General features: G+C 34.8%; 1 protein-coding gene across 1 annotated transcript in view; it reads left to right on the top strand.

Moving 5' to 3' along the window:
- The first annotated feature begins 987 nt into the window (after positions 1-987).
- Lgsn (lengsin, lens protein with glutamine synthetase domain) overlaps positions 988-15786 on the top strand; it is a 29651-nt gene continuing 14852 nt past the window's right edge. Inside the window, exons 1-3 of the mRNA XM_076860057.2 lie at positions 988-1056; positions 14572-14704; positions 15572-15760. Of these exons, the coding sequence (XP_076716172.2) occupies positions 14614-14704; positions 15572-15760 (280 nt within the window). The 5' untranslated portion in view covers positions 988-1056; positions 14572-14613. The remainder of the gene's footprint in view (positions 1057-14571; positions 14705-15571; positions 15761-15786) is intronic.

Consider the following 15786-nt stretch of genomic DNA (forward strand, 5'->3'; position numbering starts at 1 on the left):
TAGAATTTTATTTGCCTCTGCTAATAATTATGTGTGATAAATGATTATATAAATAAACAAATATATCTACAATTTCTAGCCCAGTAAGGCTTTCCTTAGGTACAATGTTTAGAACTATATTTAATACTTGAGTTATATGCACATTATATTTTTTAATAGAATAGAAAACCTTCTCCTCTCCTATTAAAAATATTCCTTTTGATGAGGCCTAGTATTTTTATATGCAGCATCTCATTAGTTAATACCTTCACTGATGGTTCTATAATGTGTTAAATCTTTTCCATACTATATTACAGAACCCATTATCATAAATGCATATTACATACTATATGTATACTTAATTTTCTCCTACATATCTTTTCTTGCCTTTGAAGTACTTTTCCTCCCATCTACAAAGCCTTCACAAATTACATTGATTTCACATACTCAAATACACATATTTTTAGCTATAAAATTTTAATTTCTTTGGAAAAATTTCAGTTTACTTAAGAAAACATTGAGTAAAACCAGCCCAAGCACCAGACCCAAAGAAATGATCAAACTTTTTTGCTTCCTTTATTATTTCACCTTCCTGTAACTTTAGCTTCCTATTATGAAAATTACCTGGTATTAGATTTTTATAAAATTGTTTTTGCTTTCTCTGAAACTGTTGGTTAGATATACTTCCCTTGAATGAAATTTCCTCATAAGGGTTTTGCCTGGCCTTGTTCCCAGGGGTGCTGTTCCTGCCCATTTGACAGCTTGTTGGGAATGAAAGTGAGATCCACAGCTCTTCATGTGGGAGCAAGTACAGCATTCACATCTGGGCATTTCTTTCACACAGAGGCCCTTATTAATGATAATTGTTCTATATTTTTTGAATAGATGTGAAAATCTATCAGATTGGATATTTTATTGCAAAAGTGATGAAGACCGAAAAGTTGGAAAATTGGAGGTAGAACTAGAAATTATCCAGGTTTCCCATGACATTTGACTGCCTAATCCCTCTACAGCTGTGCTTGGGATGAGAACCTGGACACTTGTACAGATAGTGCAGCCAATTTTGAGCCCCTAATAGTAAGTAGAATTCTGATTTCTGTAATATCCAAGATGCTTTCTTGAATTTTCCTTTTGTGCTTTGCTTCACCTCAAAGGACAGAGATAGTATTGAACTCTCACTTGAAATGTGAAGTTTAAAAAGTGATGAATTTCCTGCTGCCTTTTTAATAAGAGTGTTCAGCATTTAGTATTAATCAAAAGGCAACATCTTTCATTTTCAGCATTTTTTCCTTATTAAGTTTGCAAGTAGCATGAAGAAGTAAGTGAAAGGACAGTTTAAACCCTACAGATTTGAAATCTGCTGTTTCTTAACTATGAAGTGGGGTGAGTTGCTACATCTGTCAGAGCCTCAGTTGCCTCATTGGAAAAATGTCAACTTAAAAATGTCCAATTTCCTATGAATTGGGAAATGGTGTTCTTCTGGGTTCTCATCTATAATGGTCACAGACACTATCTAATTTAGTTTAGACTGAAGTGACTTTGTGGAAATAGCTTGTTTGAAGGAGTGAATCATTTACTGAAACAGAAAAAAAGTCTTCCAACTTTTCAAATAAGCTCCAAATGAAGCTCACTTAAGAAGTGCTGGTAAACCAGACAACCCCAAAGGAGAATAGTCTGGGCAGAGATCTCAATCATATGTAAAACATATTTGGGACTAGAAGCATAGTTAATCATGCATGGTTGAGATATAAGGTGTTCCCCCAAAGCTCATATAGACAGTATGGATTTGGTAAGTCTGGTGATTTTTAATGTCTCTGAATTTCCTTTATTTTCTGTTGTTTCTTTTCTTTTTTTTTTATTTGTTTCTTTTAGGTATTCATGATAGTAGAGTATATTTTGACATACATACATGGAGTATAACTTATTCTAGGTAGGATCTCGTTCTTGTGGTTGTACATGATGTGGAGTGTCACTGGTCATGTATTCATATGGGAACATAGGAAAGTTATGTCTGATTCATTCTATGTCTTTCCTATTTCCATCTCCCTTCCTTCCCTTCATTTCCCTTTGTCTAATCAATGAACTTCTATTATTTCCTCCCCCATCACTGTTTCTTAATGTTTAGGACATCTGTTTGAAATGTTTAGCTATGTTACTGAGAACCATGAGATTTAATATTTGTTCCATGTCTTAAAGAGACTAATGAAAGCATGACATTGAGGATAAACAGAATAAAAACAGAACAAAATAAACAACAGCAGCAGCAGCAACAACAACAAAACAACACTAGAAAAAAGGTGGAATTTATAGGTTAAGGGACAGAGTTTTTGTAGATCAGCTTTTCATAAGTTCGAGGACTCTTTCTCTAAGTTTTTCCAGAGAACACTTTCAAAGAGTTCATGTAATATTTTATCCAAAATAAAGTTGTTTTGATTACATTAATCTCTTAAGTTGCCATCAGGTCCTGCCAGACATTTAATACAATCTTATTTAGAATGTTTAATGAAAGATAGATCTGAGTCAAATGTGCTTTCTAGCTTCATGTTTCAAAATTGTGAGCCTGGTTGTCATTCAGTCATTTATTCATCCATTGATTAGAAAACATTTACTTGATTCCTATTTCACGTAGTCAATGTTATGCACAAGGATACATCTAATATCACTTTCTACTGTTACATTTTTGTTTCCCGAGTAGGTCCTTTATCATTGTCTGCTGTACCTACGTCTCCTTAGACCTTTAGTCTTGGATATCTTTACTCAGTTGAGCACCCTTGTATTGGTTTACATATGAGTTGTCACCCACAAGCTCATGCATGAAATAATCCAAGATCAGAGGTGAAATGATTAGATTATGAAACATATAACTTAACCAGTAGATTAATTCACTGATAGCTATTAACGGAGTGGCAGATAGGATGCACCTGGAGGAAACAGGTCACTGGGGTTGTGCCTTTGGGTTTATATTTTGTCTTTGGCCAGCAGAGCTCTCTCTGCTTCCTTGTTACCTTGTCCTGAACCATGTTCCCTCTGCCATTCTTTAATCCATAATGTCCTGCCTCACCTCAGGCCCAGAGCTATGGAGTCAGATGACTGCAGACCAAAGACTGATACCTTGTGCTCCCAGATAAACTTTTCCTGCCAGTTGTTCTTGACAGATCTTTTGGTTACAGCAATGAAAGAGCTGACTAGAGCAACCCCCATCCTTCGAGAGAAAATCAGAAGCTTCACAACTTTCACCTTATTGGAGAAGAAAGATCAAGGGTTTATAATTAAATTTAAATTCAGATTGTGCCACCTAAAGAATGAACTTTAATTTTTACAGAAAAACAAATACTACTTCTTAGTACATCTGGAAAGTAAAAAAATGGAACTCACAGAAACAGAGAGCAAAATGGGAGTTATCAGAAGCTGGGAAGTAGAAGAACATGGGAGATGATAGTCAAACAACACAAAATTTGTTAGATGAGAGGAGTAAGTTCAAGAAATCTATTGTACATCAGGGTGTCTACAGTTAATAAAAAACAATTTGTATTTGGAAACTGCTAAGAAAGGAGGTTTTAAGTATCCTCACCACAAAATAAATATGTGAGTCTACTTGCCATATATTAAATAGCTTGATTTAACCATTTCTCAATGTATACATATGTCAAAAAATTACTTGTACTCAATAAACATGATTTTTACTTGACAATTAAAATAAGTAAAAATTGAATAAAAAAGATTTACTTATCACTCTCCACCTCCCAAATGAAGCATTAATCATCTTTGAATGGGATGGCTATAGCAAATTACCTACAGGGTTAAATTTTTAGTTGTGTCTGGAAAAGTAGATAATGGTCTCCCTGTGATAAGCCAGAAAATCAATAGGAGCCTACACAAGAAGGAAATGTGGATCTGAGGAATGATAAAACTAGTTGGAATAGATGGAGACAGTGTTTTTATGTGAAAATAGTCTGATATAGAGATTAAAGAAATTGGTAGACCTGGATGATTCAAGGGCTCAGAGAATATTAATTTAAAATTTTCCTAAAGGTTGAGGGGAATTGTGGGAGTATGCTCAGTGAGAAATATCAAGAACAAAATTGTGATTTAGAGAAACACCATGGCAATGGTATAAGGGCAGGCAGGAGAAAGGCAACTCTGGATGCCAGAGAACAGTAGGGTAAAGATAGTGGTAATCCAGGTGACAAAAGGAAATGGAAGCACTCATTTGTAAATAGTGAATTCACTGAAAAGAATTACCACAAAGCATTTAACTTTTCCTATTTAGCTCCAGGCTGCTTTCAGATATTCACTATTATAATAAAGGTGGCAGTACACATTCACAGTTTTATACATTTGGGATTATTAGACTACATTGACAGTGGTAGGAAGATTGGGTTAATAGATACGAATATTTTTAGGTTATTTGATGCAAGTTTTTATGTGCTAGTTTGAATATTTATCCTGTAAATATTTTAACTCATTTTCTCCTTTTTTTTAAAAAAAGAATACACTTTAAGGTTATTGAAGGCATAGTCTTCTCTCTTTGACATATTCTTACAAATTTGATAAGCATTGATCTTTTTCCTTTCTTTTTTTCTTAGCTTTATTGAGGTAAAATTGAAGTACAATAAAATGCACATATTTGAAGTATGCAATTTGATCAGTTTTGACATGTTTTGACACATATGCAACCAATACAATCAATATAAAAAGGATTTCCTTTACTTTTTTTTAAAATTTGAAATCATGCAGGCTATATTTCCTGCATGACTATCACATTAGAAATCAATTACCTTAAGATATATAGAACCTCACTCCCACATGTCAGCTAATTCAAAATTAAGTGGCTCACAGGTAGAGGAAGAAAGCTCAAGAAAACTAAATAAAAAGTGCTTTGAACAAAGTGATAATAAAAGCTTAAAATATCAGAATCTCTGGGATGAAAAGTACTCACATGAACATTTATAATTTAAAGTACTATATTAGAAAGAAGCTAGATTAACAATCACAATTATTTTCAAATTAGGTAGTAGGAAGGAAAAATAAGAGTAGGAGCAGAAATAAATGAAATAGAGAAGAAATAATACAGCTAAAAGTTGATAAAAATCAAATAACTCTAATCAAGAAAAAAGCAAGAACACAAGGATCCATGTGCTGTTGAGATGAATATGTATTCAGTCATTGATGGATGAAATATTTTATATATGTCTGAAAAGTATAAATTATCATGTATTTTTTAGTTCTATAGTTTCTTTATTTAGTTTTGTTTGGAGGATCTCTCCAGTGGTAATAGAGGCATGTTAAAGCTACCCAGTATTATTGTGTTGTGATCTATTTGATTCTTGAAACTGAGAAGGGTTTGTTTGATATACATAGAGGCTCCATTGTTCAGGGCATAAATATTTATGATCATTATGTCTCGTTGATGTGTAGTTCCCTTAAGCAGTATGAAGTATTCTTCTTTCTCTTCTGATTAACTTTGGCTTGAAGTCAACTTTATCTGATATAAGGATAGAAACTCCTGTTTGTTTATGAGATCCATGTGAATGATGTTTTATGCTCATCCTTTTCCCTTCAGTCTGTGGATGTCTTTGCCTGTGAGGTCAGTCTCATGAAGACAGCATATTGTTGGGTCTTGTTTTTTAATCCAATCTGCCAATCTGTGTTTTGATTGATGGGTTTAGTCCATTTACATTCAATGTTATTATTGAGAAATTATTTTTATTCTCTTCCATTTTGATTTACTTCTGGGTTTTACTTTGAATTAGTTTCTCCTTTGATTGGCTATTCTTCTAGTATCATTCCTCTCATGGCTGGTTTTCACTTCTTTTTTTCATTTCTTCTTCAAGAAATATTTTATTGAGAATGTTTCATAGTGCATGCTTTATATTTGTGAATTCTTTTAACTTTTGTTTATCATGGAAGGTTTTTATTTCATCATCAATTCTAAAGCTTAATGTTGATGTGTATAGCATTCCAGCCTAGCATCCATTTTCTTTCAGAGCTTGGAATGTATTATTCTAAGACCTTCTATCTCTGAGGGTGTGGATTGAGAAATCAGCTGAGATCTGGGGTGGTTTTCCTGTAACTGTTACTTGCCTTTTTTTCTTCTGGCAGCTTTTAAAATTCTACTCTTATTCTGAATGTTAGGCATTTTCATAATAATGTGACTTGGTGTGGGTTTGTTCTAATTTTGTATTGTTGGGGTCCTGTAAGCCTCTTGCATTTGATTTTTCGTTTCATCTTTTAGGTTTTGGAAATTTTCTGATATTATTTCATTGAAAAGATTGTGCATTCTTTTGGTTTGTATCTCCAAACCTTAATCTATCCTGATAAATCTTAAATTTGGTCTTTTCAGGCTATTCCATATTTCTTGAAAGTTCTGTTCATGGTCTTTTAACATCTTTTCTCCATGGTCAATTTTGTTTTCAAGATTGTATATTTTGCCTTCATTGCCCGAGGTTCTGTCTTGCAAGTGATGTAGGTGATGCTGTCTACTGAATTCTTAATTTGGTTTATTGATTTCTTCATTTCCAGGATTTCTGCTTGATTTTTTTTCAGTGTCTCTATCTCTTTATTTTCTTTCTGATTTTACTCCTTATATCATCCTTTACTTTGCAGATTAGTTTGACTATGTCCATTATAAATTCCTTCTCTTGCATTTCTTTCACCATGGTGTCATTGGATTCTGTTATTGAAGGATCTTGGTTTGTCTGGGGTGATTTGTTCCCTTACTTTTTCATGTTGTTTGTATGTCCACACATGTATCAGTATGGATCTGAGGTAGTAAAGTTTTTATGCTGTGGACTTGTTGTGTCCCTGAAGTTTTCCAGTACTTCACCATTTAGAGAGAGACAAATAATAATAAGCAATGCAAACAATGTACCACATTAAACCTAATAATTCCTGCTATGATGTCTACAATGTTAATTATCACAATAAACAGAAATAATATGATTGTATTGTATTGCATGCAATAAAAATAGCAAGTTTGCAAAAGGTTCTACAATTTCAAATGGTGGATAAGAAGATAATAGAAGCGATATAGGATGTAATGATTATGAGGGAGGAGGATAAAAGATAGAAGTAAAAAATTTAAAAAAGAGTGAAAGAGAGAACAATAGAGATTGACTGTTGGTGGAAGAAAAGAGAAAGAGAATCAAGGGAAACAGGTAAGGAAAAAAATATATATAAATAATCTTAAAAATAAAAATAAAAGAATACAAAAGAAAACTAAAATATACTAATCAAACATTCTAGCCCTCAAAAAAGCTGATCCATGAGAAATAACTGACTTCAAAAATGCTAGAAATGAGAAGAAAACAAATATGAGTGTGTATAAATGTTCACACACCATTAAGACCACAATTAAACAGAGAAAAGAAAAAAGGAAAAAGCAAAAAAATAAAAATAAAAAAAAAGAAAAGTTAAAAAATTATTTCTGTTGGAGTTCAAAAGATTGTCAACTTCTCTTCTCAACAGTTTTAGGTGGGCTCATATGGAGCATGGTGCTCCACCCTCTGGATTGCTGGAGTGAGAGTGGTAATCCCATGGATGGAATTCCTGGAGGCAGGGTTTAGGCCTAGATGGTCTCCATGCTCTTTGCTGAATGCCAATTGGTCTGGAGATTTTGAATCAATGCACCTCCTGTGCCCAGTACTTGCTGGTCCATGCTGGAAGACTGTACCCTAGGAATCTCCCCTAGGTTTCACTTGTGTGGTGGGGGACCCAATTCTTAGGCCCCTATGTCATTTCCTGATCTTGGGTTCAGTCTCCAAACAATCTTTCCCACCCCTGCCCTTTCAAATTCCAGGCCATATGCATTTTTCCTATCCTGTCCTGCAAGCAGCCAGATTGAGGGGGAGGAATAGAGCTGGGTGTGTTTCCATGACCAGTTGTTCCCCTTGTGAACCTCTCTCCACATTTGACTTTCTCCTGGTCACTTAAGCACTCTATGGAGTGCAATGTGTGTTTACTGGACCTGTATTTCAGGCCAAACTTGGGTTTGCAGGAATTGGCTCCCTCAGTTGCTGGCTTCAATGCCATGGCTGGAAATTGTTCCTTCTTTTGTCCTCTGCATGCTGCCTGGAGAGATGTCAGCTTCTTTTCCTCAGAAGGATATTGTGCAGCATGCCTTTCAGTTTAGTCGGGCAATGACCTTAATCTCTAAATGCTCTGTATGCAGACACTCCTCAGGTCTCCTGAAAATGTGGATTCTTTAATTCCCTTATACCTCCAGTTTGTTCATGGAGGGACCACTCTGTCTGGTGCTTCAAGCTCAGCTGCTGCAGTGGCTACATCACTGAGGATTTCTTCCTTTTAATATAACCAACCTCCTGAGTCCATGATCTACTTTAAATTTCCAGTTTTAAATTCTAGTAAAGTCTCTCTCTCCTTATTTGTTTGCTTCACCCACCTTGATGAGAAGCTGCCTGTCTGCTCTCTTGGTTTCACACCATAGAGTAACCAGGAAAGCAACCTCCTCTATTCCACTATCCTGAAAAACCCCTCTGATCCTTTTTAACACCAACAAAGGTTAAAACTTGATGACGGTTTATTATTCACTCATTCATTTATTTTGATTACTTACTTTTTGTTAAAATACAAGTATTTGGTAAATAAATGCATTGATGATTATACCTCAAACTATCCCTATTATACAGGAGTCAAAACAAAGGTTTCTAAAGTATTGACATTGAAAGGTAACTTTAAGGGAAAATTAGAAGTAAATGAATGAAATCAGTGATATTTAGAATGTAAATAACACTGGCTATTATATTGGAAGGAAATTTATTAGATCAAATTAGGGTCTAAATTTAATGCTTGACAGAATTCCTTTAAGTTTAGCCTCTTTCGGTTAATTTGATCAAGCCATTGAGTTGAAATGCAAAGTGACTAAGTTATATTAAGCCACAAAAACAACCTTCAGAAGAAGCACTATGATGATAAAAGTACAAATTATGAATATATCTTGTATTCAAAACACTCTTTATGGCCATTCAAGTGTATGAGGCAAAGCAGCCATCTGATGGAATGATGGGATGGGAAAAGCTGCTCTGGTGGAAATATTGAGATCAAATCAAACTGTTGTAGTAGAGGTTTGGGATTGTTTAACTTAGGTTGAATTAGATTTGCATATTTATATTGTGTGTCAACATAAAATTACAAACCTGTGCTTATTATGCTCACGGTACTCCCAACCTGCTTAGTCTCACATCTTCTCTGTCTTCAGCTCGAATGTCACCTCTTCTATTTAAGTTTAGCCTAGTTCCCCCAAGTATACAAAGACTTAACCTATAAAATATTACACCTATTTAAAAATAGCATAAATGTTGAGTACTGCATGCAAGAGTATGTTGGTCATATTGCAACCCCTTAGACTCTTCAGAACTTCTTTACCTGTTCTCATCTCTATGAGAAGGGCTGTAGCTTATTGTATTCAGAATCTACAGATGCATATGTAGGAGATTAGAGCCTGGCTAGTGGGAACTCTCCAAGCTGGTAAATGCTCCTCACCAACCTCTAGGACCTTGCCCCAGCTTTTCAGCATCCCTGCACCACAGCATGGTGAGGGAACATTCTCAATGTTGTGTTCATTAAGGATAAGTTCAGTGCTCGGTGTACTGGAACCAACTGGCTGGGTTCAAATCCTAGTTCCACTTCTTATAAGATGCAATATTTTGGTCTTCTGTTGACTCAGGTGTCCTCATCTCTAAAACAGGGATGGTAATGTATTTTTTTCTCCCTAGAGTTTGGTTTGAGATCAAATGATTTCATGATAGCGTAGTACATTTAGAAGACAACTGACACATAGTAGGCATAAGAAGAATTTTTTATTTTTATGAGCTGTACTAATAGCAAATTATTTTGACCATCACTCACTTTTCAGTGTCACCCTATATACCACTGAGGGGAAAATATGGGTGGTCACTGTTGACACACATTCTACCTTGTAGAAGACAGGGTAACCTGATGTGCCCTGGGATCCTCTAAAGTGACTGTACATTCTGAACTGCATTCCAGTTGTGTGATACCTGATTATGGATAGCTGAGAAAATTTTCTTGTCTTTTTCACTCCCCATCTTTAATTTTGAATCAGTTGGAAATATTTAAACATCATGAAATTTTAAGTGAAAATCCACGTTTCTGGAATTACTTGGAAATTTTTAGAACTAGCAGCTCTGGGGCCATGTTTTGACATGATAGTGACTGGATAGAGCTAAGTGCTGATTCCTTCCTGGAAGCAAGTATTGTCTCTTCTGTTCATCAGCTGGCTCACTGCATCTTTGTTATCTGCTTCTTATTGAGTTTGCTATCCTTGAATTAGGGTAACCTAAGCATCTCCCTTTCTTTATATCATGAATGCCTTTACTTCCATAAAAATACTTTATTGCTCATACTAGATTATATGATTCTTTGTGAATCATGTTTTATTTATTTTTATGTCTTTGACTTTGGCTTATACATAGTAGGTTACATCCTCATTCTTTGGACTGAGGAAGTCAAGATTCTTGAGACATGAGTTAAGATGATTTTTGCCCTTATACAGGAAAGAATTATGAAAAAAATAATTGAAAGAGAATGTATAATTGAGGAAGTCAAGCAAGTCTTATGATTTATGTAGACAACCTTATATATTAGAGATGGAATTCTATTTATGTCAACTGTCAGATTATAATGACGCATGAAGAACTGCAAATAAATGCCTTAGATTAGAATTCTTATTCTTCTTTGCTAGTCATTTGGTCTTGAACAATTACCTAATCATTATGGGTTTTGTGTTTTGTTTTGGCAAAAATGTAGGTAAGAATAAATATTCCCCCCAGTGATGTGGTAAGTATTAAATGAAATATAAAATGTTGCTTGGCTATGAAAATGCTTTTAAAATGTTAATATATTTGAGGTTCATAGTTATATTTTAGTATTTATAGAAGAGAAAACAGGACTCCAGAAAAACTTGCTACTTAGTAGAAAAGAGAATTAGAGCCCAAACCTTATGTATCTTGGTTAATAGGTTAGCTCTTTTCCCCACTAAAATATCATTTATATTGTATTTAAGGGCAATTGAAAGTCTAGAAACTTAAAATAGTCTGCTGGAGGTAGGATACACCAGAAATCCAGTAAATTTGTTTCAGATATTATAGCAATATCCATGCTCTGATTGATACCAGAGACCGGAACTTCTGACCCTGTGTCAATAGAAATAAAGGCGTATGAGCACATGGGCCAAGCTTTATTGGGAAGGTTTTATCTCAAGGAAAGAGAGACAGTACTGACAGAGAATCAGGCTGCTCCCCAAATGAAGAAATGGGCCAGCTTTTTATTGAGTTATTGGGGTGGGACAGGGTCTGGTAATTTCCTTTTGGTTTTGAGTGTGGTATTTCTTTTCAAGAAATATCTTCCTTGTGGAAAGTACAGATCATAGTTATTCACTATTGGAGACATTGTGGCACCAATATTCTGGTTTTTATGGTGCCTCTAACTTGCAATAAGATTGCTAAAAAATGTGGCTGAGAGGAGAAAAGAAAAGAAAGTTTTAAGGAATGACAAGCCAGGAGCTAAGCCTTGGGTGGGTTTTTCCATCTTCTGTTCCCATTATGGTCCTTGTTTCATGATCATCCTGGCATATGAAAAGAAAATCAAAAGATTAAATGATGTACATTCTTCATTTGGAAAAAAACCTTTTAAAAAGCATTTGTATAGAATAAGAAGCATAGACTGCAGCTTCATTTTGGGGGGTTTTTATTGGTGAAAATTTCAGTTAATACCCAGGTAAATTGCCTTTGTTTCTGTCTTAAGAAATTTTTCTTTTTTGTCTCTTTTATATGAGAACAGACAAATGTTTCTAAGTGAATGTTCTCTGGGTTTGGTCCTCTGGCTTTTAGGAAGCAGAATGACATTTTGAAAATCAGAAGACCATTATGGAAATTGCATCTTCCATTCACTATTGGGGCCTTGGGCAAGTTACTCTTGATCTTACTTTTCTTATTTGTAAGATATTCTTACCTCTAGGGTTATGCTGAGGAAATGTGCCTGGCAATGTGCTTCATTTTAGCATATTGTTATTCTATTGTTTATTCATGGAGGGATCTTAGTTTATCTTATCTGATTATTTGAACTTAAAAGGAGACTCCCTAAAAGGCCAAATCAAGACAATTGTTATTCGGCCCAGATTCCTTTGCTATTTATGTATCTGGCTAAAACTTTCATTTTCCAAACAAGAATGACAAGCCAGGAGCTAAGCTTTTTTTTTTTTTTAAATCAGAGACATGTATTTGCAAAATAGGAATAAAATTAATGTGGATTTCTAGCAATGCAATTTTAGAAATAAGGAATATGTTTAATAAGATTATTTGTCACTGTCAGATCCCATCAAAAATGTATTGGGACAAAATTTGCAAATGTATGCACAAAATCTTCAAATACTGTAAAAATTACTTTATTACATGATAAGTACTATATAATTCAAATATAAAATTATCTGGAGTTCATCTACAATTTTCTTTTTTTTTATTGTTGGTTGTTCAAAACATTACATAGTTCTTGATATATCATATTTCACACTTTGATTCAAGTGGGTTATGAACTCCCATTTTTACCCCGTATACAAATTGCAGAATCACATCAGTTACACTTCCATTGGTTTATATATTGCCATACTAGGGTCTGTTGTATTCTGCTGCCTTTCCTATCCTTTCCTATCCCCCTCCCCTCCCCTCCCCTCCCCTCTTCTCTCTCTACCCCCTCTACTGCAGTTCATATCTCCCCCTTGTATTATTTTTCCCTTTCCCCTCGCTACCTCTTGTATGTAATTTTGTATAACCCTGAGGGTCTCCTTCCATTTCCATGCAATTTCCCTTCTCCCTCCCTTTCCCTCCCACCTCTCGTCCCTGTTTAATGTTATTCTTCTTCTCATGCTCTTCGTCCCTACTCTGTTCTTAGTTACTCTCCTTATATCAAAGAAGACATTTGGCATTTGTTTTTTAGGGATTGGCTGGCTTCACTTAGCATAATCTGCTCTAATGCCATCCATTTCCCTCCAAATTCTATGATTTTGTCATTTCTTAATGCAGAGTAATACTCCATTGTGTATAAATGCCCCATTTTTTTTATCCATTCGTCTATTGAAGGGCATCTAGGTTGGTTCCACAGTCTTGCTATTGTGAATTGTGCTGCTATGAACATCGATGTAGCAGTGTCCCTGTAGCATGCTCTATTTAGGTCTTTAGGGAATAGACCGAGAAGGGGAATAGCTGGGTCAATTGGTGGTTCCATTCCCAGCTTTCCAAGAAATCTCCATACTGCTTTCCAGATTGGCTGCACCAATTTGCAGTCCCACCAACAATGAACAAGTGTACCCTTTTCCCCACATCCTCGCCAGCACTTGTTGTTGTTTGACTTCATAATGGCTGCCAATCTTACTGGAGTGAGATGGTATCTACAATTTTCTAATAAATAAAATTATAAAATTACAAAAGTTTTTGTTCTATGAAATATGTATTTGTTAGTATAATAAAAATAATAACAGTGCATTAGAATTACATATAACCACAGAAAAAGTGTCCTTTTTTCCCTCATTTATCCTTTAGAGGCTGAATTGGTTTTATTTATGAATTGGTACAGCTCTTCCCCAGCATCTATGCTGGTCATATATCTGTAAAACTTATCCCCAGGTATAGAAACTCTCAGAACCTGATCTTTAAAAAGACAATAGCTCAAAACACCTGGAGTACAGTTTTTAATCCTGACCCTATCACTTTCCTCCTCCCTTGAATGACAATGAGAGGTTTGCAACTTTAAAAACATCAATATGAGCTTTACAAAATAATTTTTATTTTCAGTGTCAGCTGTTGTGTTCCAGGACTATAGGGATGATTTTTTTTTTCTTTCCACTGTTGGTACTGAAACACCTGAGCTCCTCAGAACCAGCCTCTGCCTCACTGACCAACTCCCTGCTGGAAACATCTCATTAATGATTATGATTTGATTGCTAAAGTTAGGGTATTTTATTTTAAATATACTTCTTATTTTTTCCCAAATTATAAAATAGTTTGAGTCTGACATTTGCTTTACGCAGTCACAAAACAGCACTTTATAAATGAAAGTACTTTTCAGAGCAAAGTAAATATTGATGCAAGATGGATGAGGGAAGATAAGTAAAAAGAGAGAAGAGAATCCAATTATGCTTATATCTTCAGTCCAACAGATTGCAGATTCTAAAAAACACAGAAATTATAAAAGAAAACTTTTTAAATGACATAGGTTTATGAAATTATTTATTAGCACAAAATATAAACTTTCTCAAAGTAAAAACAAAACAAAACAAAACAAAAAACAAACAACAACAAACAAAACCAAGCAGCCTGGTTAGACAAGATTTTAATTTATTTAATGAAATTTTCTACTTCACAAATAAAAGGTGATACAGAAAATCCAACCTGTTTGAGTTATTCCAACAGATGAGGAAGGGACAATTTTTTCCCTTTCTTATAAAAAATCTCCTACACACATTTTAAAACCCAGCTCTCCAATTGTCATGTTTTTGACATCTTAATTGAGTAATTTGCATGATATATTATTTGGATTTTTGTTTTCTAATAATTACAGGACACAACAAAGGATGAAGGTAATGAGACTGAAGCCAGCAGGATGAGTAAATTGAGAAGAACAAGGAAGAAAGCCACCAAATCACATCTCTGTTCAATGGAAGTGGGAGAAATTAATGCAGCCAGTTCCAATGGTACCTAACTACTATGAACTGTCAAGGATGCTGTGGTCCATGATAATCTCTATTTGATGTTCTTTTTCATAAAACACTTCCTTTTTTTCCCCCCTTTGGGAAAAGTAAGCAAACAATAAAGTGAAATATATTGCTGCATAAGTCACATAAAAGATGGCAGGTATAAGCTTACAATGTAAATTTATAAAAAAAGAATCAAAATAGTCACAATTTAAAGAGGGTTGGAACTAGGATGATTGTAGTGGGATAAAAGAGAAAGAAACAGAAGAACAAAACAAAGTAGGAAGAATCATACCTTTCTGCACCGAAAGCAAATGTAAGAACTTTACTGAAGATTTGAGAGACCACAAGAAAGGTGTAGAACAAGTTTTCATAACATATGTTGGAATTCTAACTAGATTCCAATAAATCCGAAACAGTGTTGAAATGAAGAGTTAATGTGGACAACAAACCAGGAGCAGTGGTGTTCTAAGGCAGGTGCACAAGAAATTGCCTGCACATGGTAATAGTAAAATTCAGCCAGATATTTTGAAGATTTTAGTATTGCTTTAAAATTCTCTACATGTCATACATTTCCATAAGGCCTGCAAGTAGGGGGGACTACTCGTGTTCTTTCCTTTGGTCACTGTCTAGGAATACACTGTTTTTAAGGATATATATATATATATATATATATATATATATATATATAGTTTTTTTCTTTTCTTTTCTTTTCTTTCTTTGTGGTGCTGGGGATCAAACCCAGGGTCTTATGCATATACGTAACTGCTGTACCACTGAGGCGTACCCTCTATCCCCTCTTCACATTGTATCAAAAGACAATTGGAACAATGGTGACATGTTTAATATTTTCCCTTATTACTACAGAGAGGATCAGAAACCAAATGACATGCCACAAAATGGGGGTTTCGAACAAACCAGTTGTGAGACTTGGCTATACTGAGTCTCATCTGTCCCACAACGACAAGGACTCTCAGGATCAAACAACAATGATAAAACAGTCACCCTTCAAGATGTCTTCTAATGCTCCTGGTGGTGAATCTAACTCAAACTCTGGTAAGGATTTACTGATAAAGATTCTG

The sequence above is a fragment of the Callospermophilus lateralis genome, chromosome 6 (genome assembly GCF_048772815.1).
Source record: "Callospermophilus lateralis isolate mCalLat2 chromosome 6, mCalLat2.hap1, whole genome shotgun sequence".
In the NCBI taxonomy this organism is placed as follows: Eukaryota; Metazoa; Chordata; class Mammalia; order Rodentia; family Sciuridae; genus Callospermophilus; species Callospermophilus lateralis.